This window comes from Xiphophorus couchianus, chromosome 15 (genome assembly GCF_001444195.1).
Source record: "Xiphophorus couchianus chromosome 15, X_couchianus-1.0, whole genome shotgun sequence".
NCBI lineage: Eukaryota > Metazoa > Chordata > Actinopteri > Cyprinodontiformes > Poeciliidae > Xiphophorus > Xiphophorus couchianus.
Genome location: NC_040242.1, coordinates 8467489 through 8490203, shown reverse-complemented (window position 1 = coordinate 8490203; position 22715 = coordinate 8467489). Strand labels below are relative to the sequence as shown.

At 37.4% G+C, this 22715-nt stretch overlaps 1 protein-coding gene across 2 annotated transcripts in view; it reads left to right on the top strand.

Annotated features, from left to right (window-relative positions):
• LOC114158874 (uncharacterized) overlaps positions 1-22710 on the top strand; it is a 34125-nt gene extending 11415 nt beyond the window's left edge. For both annotated transcript variants that reach the window (XM_028040771.1, XM_028040770.1), the window contains 18 exons: positions 794-832; positions 1526-1644; positions 2832-2985; positions 3187-3326; positions 6610-6736; positions 8828-8863; positions 9298-9449; positions 9606-9726; positions 10524-10669; positions 11818-11944; positions 13186-13215; positions 13334-13446; positions 13826-13958; positions 15054-15193; positions 18343-18466; positions 19031-19189; positions 20146-20311; positions 22200-22710. In XM_028040771.1, coding sequence (XP_027896572.1) covers positions 794-832; positions 1526-1644; positions 2832-2985; positions 3187-3326; positions 6610-6736; positions 8828-8863; positions 9298-9449; positions 9606-9726; positions 10524-10669; positions 11818-11944; positions 13186-13215; positions 13334-13446; positions 13826-13958; positions 15054-15193; positions 18343-18466; positions 19031-19189; positions 20146-20311; positions 22200-22288 — 2115 coding nt within the window. In that variant the 3' untranslated portion in view covers positions 22289-22710. The remainder of the gene's footprint in view (positions 1-793; positions 833-1525; positions 1645-2831; positions 2986-3186; positions 3327-6609; positions 6737-8827; positions 8864-9297; positions 9450-9605; positions 9727-10523; positions 10670-11817; positions 11945-13185; positions 13216-13333; positions 13447-13825; positions 13959-15053; positions 15194-18342; positions 18467-19030; positions 19190-20145; positions 20312-22199) is intronic.
• Positions 22711-22715: the final 5 nt, after the last annotated feature.

Sequence of the window (22715 nt, the reverse complement as noted above, 5' to 3'; positions counted from 1 at the left end):
AGTAAATACCTATAGGTAAATCAATAAAGCGAAGCATTTTAAAACATTTTAGCAATTTTTATAAGAGATTGATCAATCTCCAAGTCTGTCATGGCCTTTTTTGCCCCAGTGGATCTATCCCCATCCTTATCTGAATTTTCAGTTAAGTGCATCAGAGAACCTATTATTTGTTGAGGTATAGCTTCATATTGAGACATTAAAATTTGGGTTATTAGATTTTAGATTCCCAGCCAATTAGAAAGACAAGAACTTTAGCTATACTTGTGTTGAGTTTATTTTTGGACCAGATTCTAGGTTTTCTCCTCCAAAGAACAATATAATTTTGTTGTAATCACACATGAATCCATGCAAAATGTTATGTTCAGGATGACAGAGGCTTGTCGTGGGTAATTGTTGAATCACACATTTTTCCACAGCCAAACGTTTAGGCATGTTTGTGCATTTGTTTGCAAATCTGAGCAGTGGGTTATTATAGAATTATGGTCCACAAAGTTATTCAGTCTGGTCTTGTTGGTTGGAATTTCACATTTCACATCAGTTCTAAAGCATTCCTGTAGCATTCATAGCATGCATTACTCTGTTTTTTGGCAAATTTGCCCAGAAGTGTGCTGTTTCAGTATGAAATCAGAGCTGTGTACTCACAAAAGACTATAAATAATCTGTAAAGGTCAGGTTAATCTGCAGACACAGAGCAGCTGCACAAGGTTACATTAATTAGCATTGCTTTGCATTTTGCAGATGTTTGCCATGCTTCATGGTATTTCTCACAATCCCATTTTCTTTTGTGTTTCAGAAAATAGCTGTCAAGGGATTTCATAAACGCCCTGGAAAGGTACAGTAGGCAAAACCTTTGCTCGATAGAAACAAGATGGAGATAGGAATCTCAATAGACAACGCTTTGTTTTTGGGAAAACATCTGTTCTTCATATAGCGTTCTTGGGGGTAAAAAAAAAGGCACATTAAAAAGTCTTGTGCAAATGTTCAGCTGGGTATGATTAGCATTATGAAATGTTATACTGCTAACAGTGCATGAGTGTAGGATCTTCATTAGTATATAACTTCATAATAGCTGTTGCAGCTAAGCCAGTTATTCCCCTGGTGCTCAGCATACTTATTCTCTTGCCTTCTGCTTCTGTTGTGCTGAGGAACCACTGACTTAAAATAGAGCTTTGTTATAGTTGTTTATAAGATCTTTGGAAGCAAGTAATAAGAAAAAAACATTTATTCCCAAGAGAGAGCATTTTTGTGGTTCAATTCTTTGCTTTTGACTATTTTTAAAAATCTGTCAGACTAGCACAAACATGCAAATAACTTCCTTTAAAGTGACTCAAAACATTAACAGCATGCCCTACTTGCATGCTTGTATGGGCTTTTTAGCCTGAGTAAACATCTGTACATCGGCCTGCTTTCAATAAATCCTGTTTTACTATGAAGCATTTAATGAGGGATGCTTTTTCCCCCATTATTTTCCGGCATGCTTAATGTGATGGAATGTTTTATTCTGCCCTCTGTGTCTCCAATGCAGATGGTGTTGTTTGAAAAAGCTCAATTCAGTGGCCAAGCGCATGAGATTTACAGGGACATGGCAGATTCTTCTTCTCTGGAGCTTTCGCCTCTCATATCTGTAAAGGTTGTGAGGGGATGGTAAGTGTGCATAAAATAAATAGCTTCAGTTGAAAATGTGCCGTAAGATGTAGTTCTAATTAATGTCAAGTGATTTTGTGAGGGTGAAGTTAGGGTGTCTCAAAGGATTAATTGGGTGAAATATCAGAAGTTGGATTTCATCGTTGGTAACTACTCTCTTTTTTTTAAGATCTAATCACATAGATTTTACTGCTTATTTCGTGTATTTATATCTTTGTTTCCTGTGGCAGTTTCAGTCTCCTAAATAGTGGATAAAGCCATTATTTTTCACATGAATGCAGTAACTCTTCCTAGCAGAATTATTGGTATCGCTGACTTACTTGCAATGCATGCTCTTTTGTGTTTCTCATGTAGAACAGTGGCAAGGGGTAATTGGGTCCTGTGTCTCATATTTGTAGTCTGGGAGAACACGAAGTCTTGGATTTTTAATTAGACGTTTCTAGACAATGTGATCTATTTAAAACATAAAACAGAAATTATAATCAGAGTTGTGTTCCTGGTAATTTTACTAAATGTTCCAGCACAATATTGGGGGTAAAAAAAAGGCATATTAAAAAGTATTGTGCTAATGTTCAGCTGGGTATGATTAGCATTAATATATTGTGCTGCAAAACCAGCGGCTCCTACAACAATTTGTGAATCCATTTTACTATTTGGATAGTTTCTGCATCCTTGAACAAGTGAATATATTTGTAGATGCAAATGAATTGTTTTTGCTTCTGTTAAATAAATAAAGAAAACAGAAAGAACGCAATTTAAAAAGAATCAGATGTGACCTTCTGCAGGCAAACTGAGCCAAACTAATTCAACATTCTCTCATCTTACACAAATACGAAGAATTAAAGCAATCTTATTAAACTATTTACAGAAGGGGAGGTTATCTTCATTCTCTACCATTTGTTGATTTTACACTTCATCTTGCGAAAGGATTAATCAAGGAAATTATTACGCATTTTCTTGAGAGGCTTAGAGATGCAATTAAAGTTATTCAAGCTAAGCTAATTAGCAACTATAAGGCTTCCAATTTTTATATTTGCACAAAAGATATGAGAGTGAGCATCCAGTGAATATTAAGAGTATTTCTCTATTTTTTAACTAGTTAAAACCTTTCATATCCTTCCTTTATAATTCCTTAAGTTGAGTTTTCTGTGTTTATTGTGTGAAACAAAACTGTTTTCATGTTACAGCTGGATCCTCTACGAGAAGCCTGACTTTCAGGGACGCACCATCGCCTTGGAAGAAGGTGGACTAGATTTAGATTTAGAAAATATGTGGGCAGAGCCACAAACTGAACAGAATGGCCCACCGATTACCATAGGCTCAATTCGACTTGCTGTCAGGGTGAGTACACTCATTAACTTTACTTCATTTTCAACTCATGTACCCTTTAATAGCTGATGTGACATTCAGGCCATATTTCAGAGCATATAAGTGAATGAGTTAATCGCTGATTTGCTTTCACTGGGAGGATTTATTGAAGATTTAGCATTGGCTGCTACAGATGATTGACATGTTTGATTTTTTCCTCTGCTCTCTCTGTAGGATTACAGCATCCCTCACATTGATCTGTTTACTGAGCCAGAGGGCCGGGGGAGAGTGACACCGTACCATGATGATACGATAGAAACTGGCTCATTTGGTATCCCGCTGAACACCGCTTCCATCCAAGTCCACTCTGGAGTGTGAGTATTGCCATTTTTATAGCATCTGGTTTCATTTAGATATCAACATTTTGGATTAGATATTCTTTAAGAGTTTCTTTTTGTATTAAGAAGTTTCAAGTAATCTGATTTGACAATAAAAGGTGATTTTCAAAGTTAGGAACTTTGTGACGTTCTTGCTTACTAAAGGTTTTTCTGAAAATGAGCAGATCACTTGAAAAGCCACAACAATAATCTGGGGATTAATGCTGCATCCAGTCAACAGTACTACAACTGGTTTCAAAACACAAGTGGAAATAAATGCTTTTGCTACATTTTATATAAATGGCAGACATATTGAATATGACCGCGATGTCAGGCAGGCACATTCAATTATCCAGTTCAGAATTCTGACTTCACTGGGTGTTGTATTAGATTTTTTTCTCTTAGAACTTGCATATCCCAATTTCTCTATGCAAATCAGTTGCATGTAAATGCTGAGTTGCATCTGCTCCCTGTAAGTTGAATTTCTTAAGTTCTTGGAGGAATAATCAGCTTAATATTTCGTGCATAGTTGAAATTTTGACTTGGTAAAATGTTTGCTTTTTCTCTCAAACCTTTTGAGCAAAAGAGTGTTTGCAGCCAAAAAACATGGCCTTGTCTGACAAATCAAATGACTCCAGTTAAAGCCCTAGTAGCTTTTAGCAAACTCCAAATTACCATTTGTAGTATTAAGAAAGATGTTTTTCGTGGTGACATGTCTCACCATAAAACACCTGGATAGCATCCAGTGATTGTTACAAAGACTTGTTAATCTTAAGATGTCCTTTGTTTGCTGCAGTTCTCTAACTTGAGCTTCAAAGGATTTTTTTGTCTCATCCTTTACCAGCTTTTTCTTTGTATGTGGGTTCAAAACAAACAACTGATCTTCACTCAGTCTAGTTTGTTGTAAGCTTTTTAGTTATTGCATTGACTGTAGATTTGGACAAGTTTCAGCAAGTATGTATTATGCTCCCATTTCCAGATTTAAGACCACACATCTATCCTACTTCAGCTTTGTTGTTCCCTAGCTTCCTTAATTTGTACTGTACTACTTACATCATTTTGTGCATGTGTTTAATTATTTATACCTTAAGTAGGAATTTCTAAAGCCCAAGAAATTATGTTGTGCTGTTTCTATTATTTAGCCTGGACCGTAACAACGAAAAACAAAAATAATAACCTCTAGTTTTCTAATTGGCAGCTGGAACATAGGGGAACTGTGTGTGACATTAATTCCTGACCTGAAGCTAATGGCTGAGATTAAAATATTCATGGTATAGAAAACCATAATTGGAAAAACTGATGTATAATCTGCAACCACAGAGGGTACATGTATTGTGTATTTTTTTCTCCAAATATGGTCAAAATGTAGAAATTCAAAGACTATCTCGAGCTTTAGCAAAACAGCTGTCACTTTCGTATTCGGCTTATCTCCCTTTCCCAGCAGTTTCAAACCTGTTGAGAATCCACTGTGAACAACACTTAGGTAAAAAGCTGCCTGTTAGTATGAGCAATTAGTGCTGAGTTAAACTACCGAGAAAATACCCCGAGGCTCCAAAAGACAAAAGAAAATGTAGTTAGACGCACATGTGTTACTCCTATTTGCCATCACTTATGTTGCTTTTTATATCGACTGGCAGACTCATCAGAGGTTCTCTGACTAGTAGAAATCTTTTCTTTTGTGGAAAAATAAAAAAAGTTGAGTGATAATAATCATTATCTTCCTCATTTATGTTTTGTTTGTTCTCATTCCTACTTTTTAGAAAGCCTGGGCATGTCTGTCCTGCTGGTGCATGTCAGAAAAAAAGGAAAGAGGTGAAAACTAGATGAACAGTGAGAACCAGACAAAGGTGTCAACTTGGCAAAATGTGGGATTTTTTTTTTCCACAGAAGAGGTGTAGGCATTTAGGACATTTTGTGCCCTGCCCCAGTAGGCAATGCGTTCTATTAAACTTGTGCTTCATAGCTACTTTTTGCGGCTTTGCCTTTCAATAAAGAATTTAATCTGACTATCTTCGCAGATTAAACAAAAGTGATAGGTGTCGGATTACATCTAGTTAGATAATCCTCAAAGATCTCCTTCAGCTGCCCGTCCTGCATAACTTTTCCCCTGCTTCGAGTGGAGACGACTGTGTAGCAGATGTGGTTTTGTTCCAGCCAAATGGAGTGAAGCTATTCCTTTACTTAGCAGAACGAGGCTGGCATCGCCTCCTGGTATTACTTCCTCAGCGGTGGCTGAAAGGGATGGGTTTGTTTTTTCCTGCCAGAGGCTCACACATGGTGATTGGTATGAGGCATTGGTATTGTGCTCGAAATGCCAGAGAAAAGGGGGGAACAAAGGCTGCCCACACTAAAAATTAAATGTGAAGAAAACCACTTTGAACTGCAGCATGCCATTCCTCTGGCTTTTACTCTAAAACAAGCATCTTTTGTTTTTCATTCAAGTTTGTTTCACTCATGTCTGATAGAGGTATAAAACCAAACCCTACTAAAAAGCCTGATTTCACCACTCTTAAGTGCTGCACGCAGCAGGAAGTGTTGAAGTCTTTCCTGTGAGAGAGCTTCAGCTTTGTTCTCTTAGTCGAATTATGTAAACCGTGAACTTTTTCACATGATCACATTACAACCTAAAACATCACTGAATCATTGAATCATAGATCTTGCTGTGTGTTTTGGATTCTTATCTTGTTGGATGGTAAACCTTCATCCCAGATTTAAGTCTTTTGGAGCCTCTGAAAGCTTTATGTCCAGGATTGTTTTGTATTCAGCTGCTTTCATCCTCCCATCAGTTCTTGTTTGTGCTAAAGAAGCAGATCCCCATACCATAATGGTTCTACCATGTTTGACTGTGGGGATGGTGCATTCAAGGTCATGTACAGTATCCACATTTCACTGAGTTCCCTACTAAGGTTGTGACAAACTACAGACATTGTCGTATTAGGGTAATTTTTATTATTTGTAAAACATTTTTAAAGACATTTTGTTTTGTTTTTGTTCCGCTTTACAATTTTTTGTCAGTCTATCACAAAAAATTAGAGTGAAATTAGCAGAAAAGGTTTATGCTTATAATACTAATCATAATACTCATACTAATGATGCATATTATTTTAAGTGTGAGTACCATGTGCTTCCACTATTCACTATAAGTAACCACCTACATCAGGCCATGACTTCCTGTGATTCTGAAACCACACTGGGTGCAGCTACGTATAACATAGAGGGACATTTTGACATAGTAATAAATAAAATGGTAATGTTTAGTCTTTTGTGCATCTTCCGGCAGGTGGCTGGTGTTCAGTGATCCGGGATTCGAAGGCATGATAGGTGTGCTGGAAAAAGGAGCATATCCTGTTCCTGAGGCTTGGGGCTTTTCTTCACCATTTGTGGGATCTCTTAGACCACTTAAAATGGTAAGTATGTGTGTGTATCCTCTTATGCATACAACAGTTCAATCACTACTAGTTGCAAGTCAGGTAGAGGGGTTTTATGGCTATGAAAGTTAGTTATATGTTTGGTTTTGCTGAAAACCTTGATGTTTGTTGTCAAACATAAAATATTCTCAGTCTTTTGCTAACAAGTGCCATATTTGTAAATGCTGTTTTGCAAGTGTGACCACACTCTCAAGAAATTTAAAAACAGTACAGCTGTTAATACTGTTAATATAATAACATTATTGTTTTATTGTACAAATAAAAATAATAAAAAAAAAATAACAATCAAATTTCTTTGCACTTCATGCTTAAGGAAATATGTTTCAAGGTTCAAACTGGAAAAATAAACAGTAAAGCTGCCTGAAATCAGAATGCAAGCATGGACAGATGGAGATTTCTCACAAGCCTTTTGTTTGCACTTCAGGCAGTTTTGGAGTTATAAAACCTGCAAGATTTATGACACAATGACCTCTGTTTGTAAAAAAAACAACAATTTCCTATTATGTTTAAATACATTAATTTCATTGCCAGCAGCTTGTATTGCTAACAGGAATTAGCATCATCTGCTGAAAATAAGCCAGCTTAATTATGTCTCTGAAGTATTTGGCTTCAGAGAAAAATTGAACACATCATTAAGTGCCATTTGTGGTTCACTGACCTCTGATTCAGTTTCTGCAGGGCAATTTTCAAAAATATTTCCCGCTGTGCTTCCCTTTTGGACCAGCACAGTCTGAATTTTCAATTTCATTTTATGTATTTAGAAGGGATGATCTACACTAATAAACATATGTAAATAGTTTCAATATAATTTTATCAAAATTATCTAAAAGGCTGGTTATCCTCAGTATTCTTTGTGCCTTACGTGAACAGGAGTCCAGCTAGCTCTTGGGATGTTTGAGCTATCTAGTTCTATGTTGCTTAGACTTTACCCTGTAAATACTGTAGCTGATAAAATGTAACAAACTTATTGTAACAAAGAATGCCCAAAGACCAACAGTGGTATTTTTGGTACAGTTTGCAAACCATTTCTCTGACTTCATGATATTTACTATTTATCTAACTTAAAAAAAAGAAACCATCAACAAAACATTTTTCCATTTTCTCCTTTGTTCCTTTGTAGAAACTTGATTCTGACCTCCCTGCTAATCATCCTTGTGCAGAAGTTTCTGCTAATTCATTTCTGCTATTTTTTTTAATGAATGGCTTTTTAGCACCGTTCATCTTTCCAGACTTATGTCAGGCTTCCTTGTACCTGCTAACAGCATAACACTGGCACCGCCACACTTCATAGTTGAACAGCTACATTCAGAGTGTTACTTTTTCTGTTTAGGTGATGTCTTAAGTTGGAGCTGCCAGGTTTTTCATAGGGGTGTCAGAATAAAATGAGCAGAGCACAAGTTTACATTTGGCTTTCTAGATTTTTATTTGTACAAAACTTTGGAAACCATGTACTTTTGGGCGTCCTGTTTTGCAGTACTTTGTCACATGAAGCTATATTAAAATGCATTAGATTGGGCAGTTGTTGGGTGGACAATCCATTCAAAGGTTCTGAATGGATTGTGCTAATCTCTACTCAAGTTGCATTCAGTAAATGAAAGTCATTACCCAAGACAAGTGGACACACAGTCATAACTTGTCTTTACATTTTATGCAAGTCCATGACAAAACTATTGTCTCTCACATCATCCTGTAACTATTTGTTTCGTTTGGGGCTTATTAGAAAATGCTGCTGTGCTACAATGTCAGTGACACCATGTTAGAGAAATGCAAGGGAGAATTGTCTTTGCAAGGCTAATTAGCAGCTTAAAATGCATTCTTTAGATCGCTGTTATTCCTTCCTCTTGCGTTTTGTTTTTCCACGTGAATCAGCTCAGGCATGTCACTTTGTACAAAGGCTTTTGGCGTGACAGGAATCAGTTCACAGACATTCTTTCACTTTTTTAATTTCTTTTTTTTACTTGTAATTGCTTGACACCTGTACATTTATTTCTAAAATGACAGAATATTTTGGTTTTAATTATTGGACTTATAAAACCATATAAATAAATACATATTAATCCATTTTTCCAGGGTGGATTCAAAGTGGAGAATCCGAACGAAGTTAAGGTAAGCACACTTCACTTCGCTTTTTTACATGGTCAGCTTTGCAAGTTAAACATTCAGATTGGAAGCATCCTCTTGAAAAAGCCATCTGCTGCTGAGCTTTATGTTTTCAGATCAAGTCTTTGTGCTCTTCTTGCGCTGAGCCAAAAATAGTCACGACTTTAAATGCTGCGATAAAAAAAAGCAGATATTTTAGTTATGTGAGATGTGAGAATTAAAGCCTCTTTTCAAATCCATCCTTTTGTGCTGCTGTTCAGCAACTGCAGAAAATGTAAAAAAAAACAACATGATGCTCATTGAATACTCACTCAAATCAATGTTATATTTTGTGCTTTTGTGGGAAAATAGAAAGAGGCCGACAGTGTATTAAAAATATATGACACCCGCTATTTTGAACTGAGTAGTCTTGAATGCAGTCTGTCTGTGCCTTTTTGCAGGCTTTGGTGTACGAGAAGGCCGGCTTTGAGGGCTCCTGCTTACAAATTGACAGTGACGTTTTGAGCTTTTGCGAGACAGAAGAAGGCATCGCCGCAGATGGAACAAACCTTGAAACAAAATCTGTGGGATCTTTAAAAATCATTGGAGGATTGTGAGTCATCTTGTCACGCTTTTTCATCCTTTCCTTGTGCAAGTTGAAATTAAGGTGTCATTGTCTCAGTCCTAAGCCGAGTGCATTCAGCTCTCAAACTGTTTAAACAGCAACATCTATAAATGCAGTTGAAGTACAGATGTTTTCCTCTTCCAGCTGGGTGGGCTACAACCTGCCCGGGTTCGAGGGTCAGCAGCACATCCTGGAGGAAGGGGAGTACCTGGACTGCAGCGAATGGGGAGGCTTCGAGCTTCTGTCGTTACGACCAATAATATCTGTGAGTCCAGCACTAAATACATTCCTCTGGCCTATGTGTGACCAAAGCAGTTGGAAACATGTAATACACTGAAATTAGGTGTTGGAATTTGTCTAAAATTGACCATGTGCAACCAACTTCTAACGTTTTACACGCAATTCTTAAGATATAAACCGCACAATAGGAATTCTGGGCACTATCTTTCCTGATTACACAAGGCAAGCTTTCAAGGCAATATGCTTATGCAGGTTAAATATTGTTACTGCAGTTTTTAACTGTGCTGCTAAGATAATTGTCACATTAAGGTTTAGACTGGTGCTTCTTGCTGGTTAAAAAAGACACATCAAGGTTTAATGAGAAGTCAGAGAAAATATCAGCGTCTTAAAATTCCCCAAGTTAAGTGACTTATAAATTTAAGCTGTTTCCTAGGCTATGTTTTTCAATTAAAATACATATATTTTATGGATAACATTGTTCTGCCTACAAACATGTGGTAAAATATTTTAGCACCAGTAAAAAACATTGTTTTTAGTTTCAAATAAAGCGATCAGATAATGTGAGGATCTCATACTAGAATTACATGTTTTTACCTATTTAGTGTTTCAGATGGTATGAATAGTTTTTTGTGAGTAATTTGGATGACCAACATTAAATTAGTGTTTAACAGCACAATGAAAACATTTTACCAATAGGCTTCTTAGCTAGTTTTTGTGTTGTGATCTGTGAATCATGCAAATTTTAGCATGCTGTGACATGTTCAGCATTTTCTTCTTATTCTTGTTCATTTGTGAATCTGGTGGATTTTATTTTTGTGGCAGGATTTTCTGTCTCCTCACCTGAAGCTGTTCAGTGACAGAAACTTTGGCAAGCTTGGAGTGAATGTTGACCTCACTTTGCCTGTTGTTAACATGGATGACACGGGCTACGGCATGAAGACGCAGTCTATTGATGTCAGTAGTGGCGTGTAAGTGACACTTTTTAATATATTCATCCTAGAAGTCTTTGCTTTTTATCCAAGCAGCCAATGAAACTAAAAGACGCTTTTCTGGAAACATATCATGACTACTTAACATGCCTGCTAAACTCCAGTAATGTGCACGCTTTTTAAAATGTTTTTCTTCCCTTCAAGTTCATAATTAGCTGAGAGTTCCTGCAAAGCCTTGTTGATTTACTGCCAATCTTCGTGGTTCAGGTGTAGCGGTAAAACTGCCACACCCAGGCAGACAGGTCAAGACAGAGGAACAAATTCACTAATGTTTTTTAGTTCTCCAGCCTGCACTTCCTTGTCTAGGTATGTTTACGTTGGAGCATGCTGCCTCACACCCTGCTGTGGTGTGGGATAATTGTGAAATTCAGTTTCACACTATGTGTGGAGGAGGTGCGTGGCTGTCTGAATAAAAACACGCATCTACTCATGATCTCTATTTATATGTAGCAAGAAACATGCAGCCGTGCTATTTGGTTGTGGTCTGTGCTTTTTTTCTAGTGTAGAAGTAAAGCAAACTGAGAGCAAATAGGGATAATGAAGAGCAGAACACGCAATGCTCCCTTGGGAAGCAAGTTGACTTCCCAAGAGAGAAACTAACAAGACTGTTATTACTGTGGAGCGGAACATTGCGTCCTTCTTTACAAGGAAGAACTCAGAAATTCTTGCTGCGCTGCTAGTCTGCCATTAGGCTGCACCGCCTCACCCATGTTCTCCCGCCGTGCCTGCAAGCCTGTGATTGGTTCTGAAGCGTTTGAATTTGACTTACCTCTCATGCTATTACTCTATAAAGGCAGTACACCCCCTTGCTTTATTTTTTTTTCTTTTTTTTAATTCAAGGAGCCAGATCCAAAATGCCAGGACTTATTGTGTTTTTTAATAAAATGCTGACATGCTACCACGTAGCATTAACTGTGGTATTAGTTTGGATTCCGTCCAAATATTGTTGCAGCTTATGAGAATTACGCACGACTTGGAATCTTGTGGTGATCTTTCTCAGGAAATATGGTCACATCAAACACTCACCTGTCACTCTTAATTAAAGCAGAATGAAATTGAAAATTGTCATATCTGCCAGAGACATCACGCTCCTCCCCATCTGCTTTGTTTATTTTTTTCCCTTTTAGCTGGGTTGTGTTTGAACAGCCGGACTTTTGCGGCGAGTCCTACATCCTGGAGAAAGGCCTGTATGGGAGCCCAGAAGACTGGGGCGCGCTGCAGCACAAAGTTGGCTCAACTATGCCTGTCGTGCTGGTAAGAGCAGTGACTCACAGGAAAACCATGAAATCTCACTGTTTTTGCTTTGGTGGAAAAGTTGCCTGGTTATTACTGAGACGGCCCAGCGAGTGTGTCGTATTTAGTTTTCTGTTGCTAAAACAGCCAATGTTTTTGTTTGGGCTGGAAAGGTTAGAGGAGCATGTTTGACAAGATTTCACTTCCCCAGCTCTGACCCGCTGCATGTGACCAGTCACAACACTCATCTTTGTAGCACAATCTAATAATAAGACGGAGCAGATACAGCTCAGGAGTTCTCGGGCAATTCTCCACTGAGAAAATATCTTCAGAAGCGTGAGTCACCGTCAAATCAAGAACAAAAATGTGGCCTGTGGAAAGGGAACATCATAAGAATGATCAGAAAGGTGACTCATGCAGAAGCTGTTTTGGTTACAAACATGAGGATAAACAGTCACTGTTTAAGCAGTGGGATGTAGTGTAGTGTCAAAATTTGAGTGAAAACAAAAAAGATTAATTTACTCATTAAAGTGTTCTTCTCTAATCACTTTATCTAAAAACAAGTTAAATCCCCAAAAATCTAAATGAAACAGGCATTCCAAAAAAGCAGTTTTGTCATTACGGAGGGAGAAATATGATGCGTCAGAAGTCTATAAACCCATGAATGGGTTCATTTGATCAAAGTGTCTGCATTCCACTGAGCTCAATGAATTTATAGACCTTGAAGTTATCAACTCCTGACTCCTTCCATTATGGGTTTTTTTCCCAAGTAATCTGAGTAACTAAAACTAAGACATAGGTTATTACCAACTTTAGTCAATTTCACAAACAGATATTTACATAAAGTAGAGCATTCCTCCTCCTTAAAGTGTGAATCTAGTCAATATATGTAGGACAGTCTCAGCAGACTTTGTCCAGAAACTTCTTTAAAAACTATTCCAAGAACAACAATATGCATTATTCATAAACAGGTTTGAAGAATCGTAATAAAAATACTGCACTTTCTCTCCCTGTAAGGCTGCTGATTATAATTCCACCTCAGCCTCCAAGGACATTGGGTCCATTTAAGCAATTGTACAAAAAGTTGATTTTTATGTCGCACATACATTTCATATCGACTTTGTACATAACAATCGGAAAAGAATGTTTGAGGATTTTTGTCGCCAATTATAAAGCACAGATTGTATTTTTATTTTCAGTTCTCTTTCCTTAGATGAGTTTTCTTTGTAAATTAGTTTCATTTCTCTTTCCTTTTATTGCAGGATGATTTTGAGAACACTGCCAAGTTTAAGGTAGGCCCTACCCACAATATTAGTGCGCAAGCTTGTATTCTTGTCCATCTTATCTGACTATGTGTGCAGGGTACATGACTCATTCTGTTATTGTTTCGCTTTTCTTTGTGTCCCCCAGGTGCAGCTTTTCTCTGATCCCGGTTTCCAGGGCTCTGTCCTTGTCCTGGAGGACAGTGCAAAGTGCCTGCAGGATGGTTTCTCAGTGGCTTCCTGCAAAGTCTTGGCAGGGAGGTGAGCAATGCCGCACGCTGAGGGGAAAACATTTTACTGTAACTGTTTTTGAGTTATGACAGGTTGAATCAATCGTGCTTACGGACATTTTGCAACAACCTTCGAAAAGCAGAGCTTAAACGTAGAGGCCGCTGGGAGCAGCTATGACTGAAAAGGAAAATCTCTGAGGCTGCTATAGCTCTGCTTTTCAGTTATTTTCATGTATGAGCTGATTAAAATACACTGCATTGCCTACACATATTTCAGTTTGCTTTTTGGCATTTGTTTATTGTACTGCTTATCGAATAAAATTAGTACAAATGCAAAAAATGACTTGATTTCATTGCAATCTTCATTTTTCCTTTGCATTCGTGTCCATGTTCATGCAAATGACCCTCAGCTGGCTGGCATTTGAAGGGCAGAACTTCACAGGGAAGATGTATGTGCTAGAGGAAGGAAGTTACCCAGATCTGAGAGCGATGGGCTGTGTCGGCGGGAGCTCATCCATCCTGTCGCTGCAAACTGTTGGCTTTGTGAGTCTGTATTTTGTCGATTCTTCTAATGCCATTCCACCCACCTCTGTGTTTCGGGTTGCTTGTCCCTTTAAAGGTGCAGTGCTTTACATCTTCTTTGTGTGCTGTGTTTCATAAATCAGTGTGTATAAGATAAAGGCTTTTACTGATTGTGTTGCCATTAGTTGTTGGGGTGCTCTGCTCCCTGGAAACTGCTCAGGTTATTGTTAGAGTAAGAAAAATGGAAATTAGTTTTGCTGCTTGATCTATTACAGACAGAGTTGAACACCAAGAAGTGAAATTCAATCAGTTAGAAATCACTGGCTGCCTTGTTAAAATTTTATCAATTTAAATATATCTGTATTTTGACTACCTACACATTTTACATGCAAGGTAGTTCTGGCAGATAAGATGTAGTAATTTGAACAGAGATGTTAAAAAATTAAGTACAGCTCTCAAAAATGTATTTTAGCCTGTTTAACAGAGAATATTGATTGCTACTAGTTGTTTCTATCAGTGGACAAAGTGTTAGCTGTTTCTGTTGTTTCACCATTTTACACTTCCTTTATTAAGGAAATATGAAATATGATGGAAATATGATTTCCATTGTCTTGTTATTATGTATTTTACGCTTTGGAATTTATTATACATATGTGGTCTAATTATTTATACCATTACCACTCTTGTCCACAGCATTGGCCACCCACAATGGAATTAATCCAGCTGCCTTGTGGTTTCTAAACAAGGCAAATGTTGTTATGTAGCCCCAAGAGAGTGATTTACATATTTATGAACTTATAAGAATCCGTAAACTAAATTTAAATTGTAAAGTATTTTGAGTTTGAACTATTTTATGTTGATTTTGTACAAAGAATTGAGTAGTTCAGTTCTTTGTACTTGTACCCAGAAAAGGTGTTGTCCAGTAACAAATAAGACACTTACATCAATTTAGAAAACAGGCCTTCTTTACAAGTTTCCAGACAGCTTATTTGCCAAGAAGCACACAGGTCTGAGTGCGGTCGGTTTCCAGGGCAACTTCTGAAATGACTCTTATTTTGAACTGCGTGACCTGCAGTTTTCCGAGTTTGTTAATGCTCCTTATGACTTTCTTGGCAGGAGTTTTCTCTGCCATCCATCACTCTGTTCGAGCGGTGCGGTTTGCGGGGGAAGAGGGTTCTGCTCACAGAAGGATCAGTCAACCTTCCGCTGGCGGGAGGATGCAGCCGAGTCCAGTCCGTGCTGGTGGAAGGAGGCATGTGAGTACATTGTAACCCCTGCTGGACTGGTGCAATCTAAATTATATACATATACAATTGAAATCAGATATTTACATACACCAAATAAAATGACACACACATTTTTTTCTCACTGTCTGAAGTTAAATCTGATCAAACCTCTCTTGTTTTAGGTCAGTTAGAATTCCTGAATTATTTCTATTTCCTAAATGTCAGAGAACATAGTGGGAACATTTATTTTTAGATTTTTTTTTTGCGTGTGTCTTTCCTTGATTTCAGACGTTTAAACACATTTTGTCAACAGGAGGGATAACTGTCCCTTACACTATGACTTGAGTCAAACCTTTTTATAGACGTTTGAGGAATTACGCCTCAAACACAAACATCTGAGTTAATTGGAGGCACACCTGTAGACGTATTTTCAGGCCACACCTGAAACACACTGCTGTCTTGTTTGACACGATGGGAATGTCAAAGAAAATCAGCCAAGATTTCAGAAAGGAAATTGTGCAACTGTACAGGTCTGGTTCATCCCTGGGAACAATTTACAGATGTTTAGATAGATAGATAGATAGATAGATAGATAGATAGATAGATAGATAGATAGATAGATAGATAGATAGATAGCATTTATTGTCATTGAACAGAATTCAACAAAATTTCCATTGCAGCTCCCGTACAAAAGGTCAAATATATACAGTATAAATAAGCAAACACACAATAATAATAATAACAATATATACAACTAAATTAACTAAAGGCACTCAACCACACCAAAGAAGTAGCAGCAGGTCCAATTATGGCAAAGTACAGATAATGTGACAGTGCAAAGTGCAGAACAATATGGCTGTGTGGGGGTGGGGGATATGTATGTGTGACTGCGAGGTTATGATATGTGTGGGAGGGGGGGGCGGCAGGGAGTAATGGCTCTGACGGCTGTGGGGAAGAAACTGTTTCTCAGTCTATTTGTTGTAGTCCGTATATTCCTGTACCGCTTGCCTGATGGCAGCGGCACAAACAGTCTGTGGCCCGGGTGGCTGGAATCCATCGCTATGGATCCAGCTCTCTTCTTGACCCAGTCTCTGTAAATGGAGTCCAGGTCTGGGAGGGGGCATCCCACAATGCCTTGTGCTGTTCTCACCACCCGTGTCAGTTGTTTCCTCTCCAAATTTTCCTCTTTAAATGTGCCGCGTTCATTTGTTCTAACAGTTATATACAAGTATAGACATGATGGGAATGTCCAACCATCATACTGCTCAGAAAGGAGACATGTTCTCTGTCCAGAAGATGAATGTATTTTGGTCCAAAATGTGCAGTTTTACCTCAGAACAAAAGCCTAAGACCTCGTCTAGATTCTGGCTGAAGCTGTTAAATAGTGTCATTATCCACAGTCAAATTGTCCTGTACCGACATGGGCTCAAAAGAATCTTCCAAATGGACAAAATTTGACTCTAGTGTGCTGTCGTGTATCAGTGGTCACAGCTCTTAAATCATATTAGGCTCTATATGAACCCAGGATGTTACAAGTTGAAAGAATAATAATCAAACTAAAATGAGGGATTCTTCAACTGCCACCCTTTGTGTTCCTCTTTAATTTGTGGCAGTCCTAAGGATAAAGTATGGGAACTGAAAGAAAACCTGATCAGTGCATGTCTAAATAATAAGTCTATTGAAGCTGTCTTTGTTGAATTTTTGGTTCTTGTTTTATTGTCTTACTGGCAATGCTTCGACAAGTTAGCCACAGATAGTCTCTACATGGTGCATTTTGTGCATGTTTCTATCCTAAGCTCTCCTAACAAAGTCAAAATTCTTTAAATAAAAGGTAGCCTTTATTTCCATAAACTAAGTCTAACCTACTTATTTTTTACATTGTTGATTCATGACATTTAAGCTCCCAAATTTCTAGTATATCGGATTCCTCCATTACACTTTTTCATTTTTCATTTGAAAAGATAAAAGGATGTTGAAGAATAAAGCTCTGGTTGAGTGGATGTTGAAGAATAAAGCTCTGGTTGAGTGGGCATGACATGACTCTGCAGAATGTAAGGCAGGTAGCCAGCTGTCAGCAGGCAGTGACTGACAGGTTCATGCATGAGTATGTTTCTGCTGCAGATCAGACCCACTGTTGTGTCGAAGTAATTTATTCTGCAATGGAAGGCATGAAACAGAGAGCTGTTTTTTATTTTCACAGAAAAAATATAAAATCAGTCTTTAGTCTGCTGGTTCTTAGAAGCGCTGCTTCTAAATGTATCATTTATGGTGGTTTTGAAGCTTTTTGCTTCCATAGTAATTAGCTGTGTGACAAACCACTGCCTTCGAGTCTGTTAAAAATGGATGAACGTTAGCAGACAAACCAAGAAACCCAAAAATAAATCTAATTGATTTTAGGTGATGAAACAAACAGGCTGAAAGGTTGACAATCTAAAAAAAAACCACCTGGATTTGTTCTCCGTCACCAGAGGCTGTTTTTAAATATGCTTAAGAGAGAATCTCAAAGTCTCTTATCGCGACAGAGGGAACATGAGCTATTTGTGTAAATGACTGGGTGTGAAATGACATTTGGAGATGTTCATCAGATTTCAAATTCAGAGTGCTGCCTCAGCACATCTCACAGTGCACTGCTGACATGTAGATCAATGATGGAAACCTGCTGCTGACGTGTCAGATTTAGACTGCAGGTGTGAGTCCTGCTGAGGAAATAAAGAGCTCACTGGCAACGTTCTCAGTGGAGTGGCTTATTCTCACTGCAGAGCAAAAATCAGGATTACCTCAGAACCTTTTAAAAGATTATCTTAGAGAGGTTTGTGTTCTCTCATTTTATCAATCATTCACAGATCAAATATTTTTTTGAATTATTGGCTTCAATCCATGAAATGAATCATAACTAACAAAACACACAAGGGAATGTACAGTGCTATTTTCTTTTCTAATATACAAATCTGGTAAAGATTAAGAACATATTTTTGGATGCATAAGTGCAGTTTGTCTTTTTCTCTTTTCTGTGTTGCTTTCTTGAGAATAAGCAGTTATTCAAAGGCATTTATATGAAGACACAAGAAGAAAAATACTGCCCTTTTCATCTTGAAGTGATATTTATTTATGTGGGTTTGCTGTAATCATACAAGATGTAAGATTTGTCTTTGTTTTTGATTTTTTGTTTTTTGCATCAGATGGATATTATACGAGGGAATCAACTATAGGGGTGGCCAGATTTTACTGAAACCTGGTGAGGTTCCCGACTGGCGGAAGTTCAGCACCTGGCAGAAAATTGGATCTCTTCGCCCTCTTCTACAGGTTTGCTCCACCCTGTGTCATACCTACCGCAGTTCAAAGCTTGTACTTAATGTCAACTTCTAAAGACTGTGTTCATACATATGTACCAGACACATCTGTTCCTGGCATCCATTTTATTTGGAGATTCACAAGAGAGATTGGAATCACCAAACTGCAGATCGGCAGATTAGATACTGAAAATCTTTTTTTTTTCTGTAAATGTATCAAAGCTAAAGGTTCCTGGGATTTTTGTTTTATAAACACATTAACCAGCAGCATATACTTTGAGAGACTGTTAGTTTAATAAAAATTAAATCAGTTGAATCTGATCCTTTGAAACAGAAACGAGGATAAACTTGTCAATTCCTACATTTACTGTTCTGCTTTTTGTGTTTTACTCCTTGTTAAAAAGGATCTCAAAGAAAATTGGCCAGAAAAAACCCGGCGGATGAATCTTTACTTTGATTTGTTACCACTTTTAAAACCTAACTCAGAAAGGGAAAAAAACAACACTTTTAATCCAATAGCCAAATGTTATTTAACCTCTGATCTTCGCAGCTTAAATGTCTTTCCTTGTGTGTGCAGAAGCAAGTGTACTTCCGTTTAAGAAACCGACAGACGGGTCTAATAATGTCAGTGACTGGTGATTTGGATGACGTCAAACTTATGCGGATACAAGAAACTGAAGAGACGGACGGCGTAGAGCAGATATGGTCTTACCAGAACGGATATTTACACTGCAAGGTACAAGCTGGTCATTACTATATTGGTAATGTCAAAGGTATGCATTGTTCCTAAAGGGCTGCGGGGTTTCTACACAGTCCAAAAAATTTTATTTTATTGCATTATTTCCCAGTTCTGAATAAGTATGGAAAAAGAAAATAGAGCATAAAAATTCAATCTGCAGACAGCATGTTGGTATAAGTTCTTATGTTGTCCCTCTTGACAGACTTGTCTATCCATCCATCCATCCATCCATAAAGACTTAAAGCTTAAGGCCAAAAGAATATGACCAAAAACATTGCCCCGGATGTTTGAGTCTAAGACAGTGTGTAGCTTTCATTAGGTAAATGTGCAGGAATCCTGAGGCTGAGACAATCTTCAGCGACTTTGAAAAATGAAACTAATGTAATAGTCAAATTTGAAACCAAAACCGAGATTACTCAAATTATTTGGACTGGAAAGACCATAATTGAGTTTAATCCTGGAGTAAATGGAAATTAATTTAGACATAATTAAGAGAGATGTGCGCATCAGGTGTACGTATCACTTACATGTCTGACTTGATGATTGTGATTTTAATTAAATTTAATTAAATGTGACAAAGAAATGGCAGTAAAAAAGTTATTCAGATTCCATTGACTCAGCAGCTGTGAACCCAACAGAAACTAAGGAATTATTTCCATGTATGCATCGACTCACATGTTCCTAACCTTTATTGGATTTTTCTGAACTGAAAAGTGTGTTTCCAGACCTAATAAAGTGGAAGTTTTTAAGTTTGATGTCTTACATAACAGAAAAACTTAATACATTTCTTAATATCTGACCGGCTGCTTGCTGGTCAAAGCTGATGGAAGACAGATTGTGAGGTTTTGATCACTTCCCAGATAACTTGTACACCAAAATATTGCTCTTCTGTAGTAATAAAGGAACCAAACAAAGATGTTTGCTTCTGTTTCTTTCTAATTACCTGCATCCAGCTCTTGGAGGAGTGCTGCCTGAGTCCAAGTGGTAGTGTCACGATGGCTGGAAGCCGAGTTGGTCTCACGCCACCAGAGCTTAACAACCAAAACCACCTCTGGAGTATCACCCCTGAAGGCTTCATCCGCTACAGCCCCAACGCTGATCTGGTTCTGGAAGTCAAAGGTGAGCCTCCAAGCCTGACACCGTGACTCTTGAATCTTAAAACATAGGTGATCCAAGTTATTTATCTTACATGTCTAAAAAGGTAAAAAGTCACCACTGGAGATTATTTCTTATGAAATTATTTTATTATTTCTTATGAAATAAGAAATAATTTCTTTTTTGCATTTTCACAGATTTCAATTAAACATTTGTATGTGTTTTGATGCTAATTTATGTGATAGACAAATATAAAGTGGTTCATCACTATGAAGTGGAAGATTAATAAAGCAAGATTTTCATAGCTATGATTATAACGAGACACACAGCTGTACTATTAATACATCAGAGGTTTGTTAGGGAAGATTATTTAAGAAATAGGAACAGGTCATTGCTCAGTCCATCATATCGTCACCTTCCTAAAATAATGGTCAAAGTCATTTTTTTTCCAAAGGTCACCTTGGCAAAAAAAAACACGTTCTTTATACCAAAAGATCCATCCATCCATTTTCTGTACACCTTTGTCCCTAGTGGGGTCGGGAGGGCTGCCGGTGCCTATCTCCAGCTAACGTTTAGGGCGAGATATACCAAAAGATGATATAGGCAAAAAAATAATAATCACTTCTGGCAAAATGTGAAAATGGATACCTATACTGCCTCAGTAGTATACAGTCAACCTCTAGAGAGTTTTGCTAATGAGCTAATATTGACGCTAGGTATGCTGAAGCAGGGTGTGTCTTTGAGGAATGCAGTTTGAGATCACTGCCTTACAGAGGTGAGTGCTAATGGCATCCACGTTTTGAGATGTTTTTAGCATTAGTGGCCTTTATTGGATAGTAAACTGGCAGGAAACAGTGAGGAGAGAGTGAGAAGGAAGACATGCAGCAAATGGCTGCATGTCGAACCCAGAACAACCACAAGGACTGTAGCTTCAGCACATGCTGTACCTTTTCCTTCCACTTCACATTAGCACTATACTTTGTGATGGTCAGTCACTTAAAATCCCAATAAAAAAAGACATTGAAGTTTGTGTTTGCAAATCTGGGCAAGAATAAGAAAATGCAAAAAAGTTAAATTGGTTCATTTTCAAGGAATAGTATTAGACAAATAACCAATCATTTCAGGTTGAAACTTAACTACTGTATCCATCACTCTTCATAATAATGCAATAATGGTCCTTAATGTTGTCTGTGCTTTTACAATTTTCGTTTGGGCACATTATGCTAAAAAGAAAATTGAACAACTGGCACTCTATTACTAATCTTTCCCCTCAAAAAAAGCTGTTCATTAGTGACATCTGGTGGACTAAACACTAAAAACTTGTACGTTACATTGGAGTAATAACTTAAACTGTGGCTTTCACATACGATTTGAACGTCTGTATTAATATTAGAATATGAGTTCAGAATAGGCTGGTTTGTCAGATTAAAAGTACCTTTTGAAAGTAACAACCTTTACGCAGGCTTTGAAATACTTTTCAATAAGCCTACATTTCTGTATCAAAATTGTATTTCTTAATTGATCAGATGTAATATTCTAATTTTAAATATTTTCATGACCTGTACCTGAAAAATAATAATTATCAGACATAAAGGGTTGAAATCATCAGTTTGTAATTGTAATCTATGTAATGTTTCGCTTTGTGAATCAATTTACTGAAACAAATGAACTTTTCTTTAACATGCTAACTTATTGAATATTACTATGTGTTATAAAGTGTCATATGCATACAAATGTGAGCATTGATCTTGCCTTTGACCTAGTCATTTAATTCTGATGAGGTAAATAATTTGGAGCATGAAATCCTTCTTAAATAGAGTTACAGTGATAATTTGTATGTCTTCATGATTTAAAAAAACAAATAAACACTTAATTATCTGGATACTAACTGAAAATGTGTTTTGCATTTCAGGTGGACATCACTACGATAAAAACCAAGTGATTCTGAACACACTTGACAAACATAAACTACAGCAGAGATGGGATGTGGAGAGCATTTAAACAGCCGTGTTGAACTTTTTCCTCTTTATAAGAAGAACTTTGTTGGAGGCCAGAAAGGACAATATTAGGCTTAAGAGCTGTGCAACCTTTTGATGAGGGAGGTCAACACAGAGAATAAATTTTCTAAGAATGTATTATTACCCATTAAGCATATATTAAGTAGGAACTTGAAAATACTTTGATTTTTAAACCTACATAAATGTTTCTTTTAGATTTGTGTAAATTTTTCCATTGGATAAATCTGTTTCTCCCCAATAAGTTAAACAGTGTTACCACTCTTACTTTGTAACTAGCATCATGCCGCTGCGTCCTGCCTTACATTCCAGCTGCATAAAATACAAGCAATAATCACTTGTCTTTGTTGTTTTACCAGAATTATTAAAGCTGTACAACTATTTTTGTCAATAAATATCTTAAATATATTGCA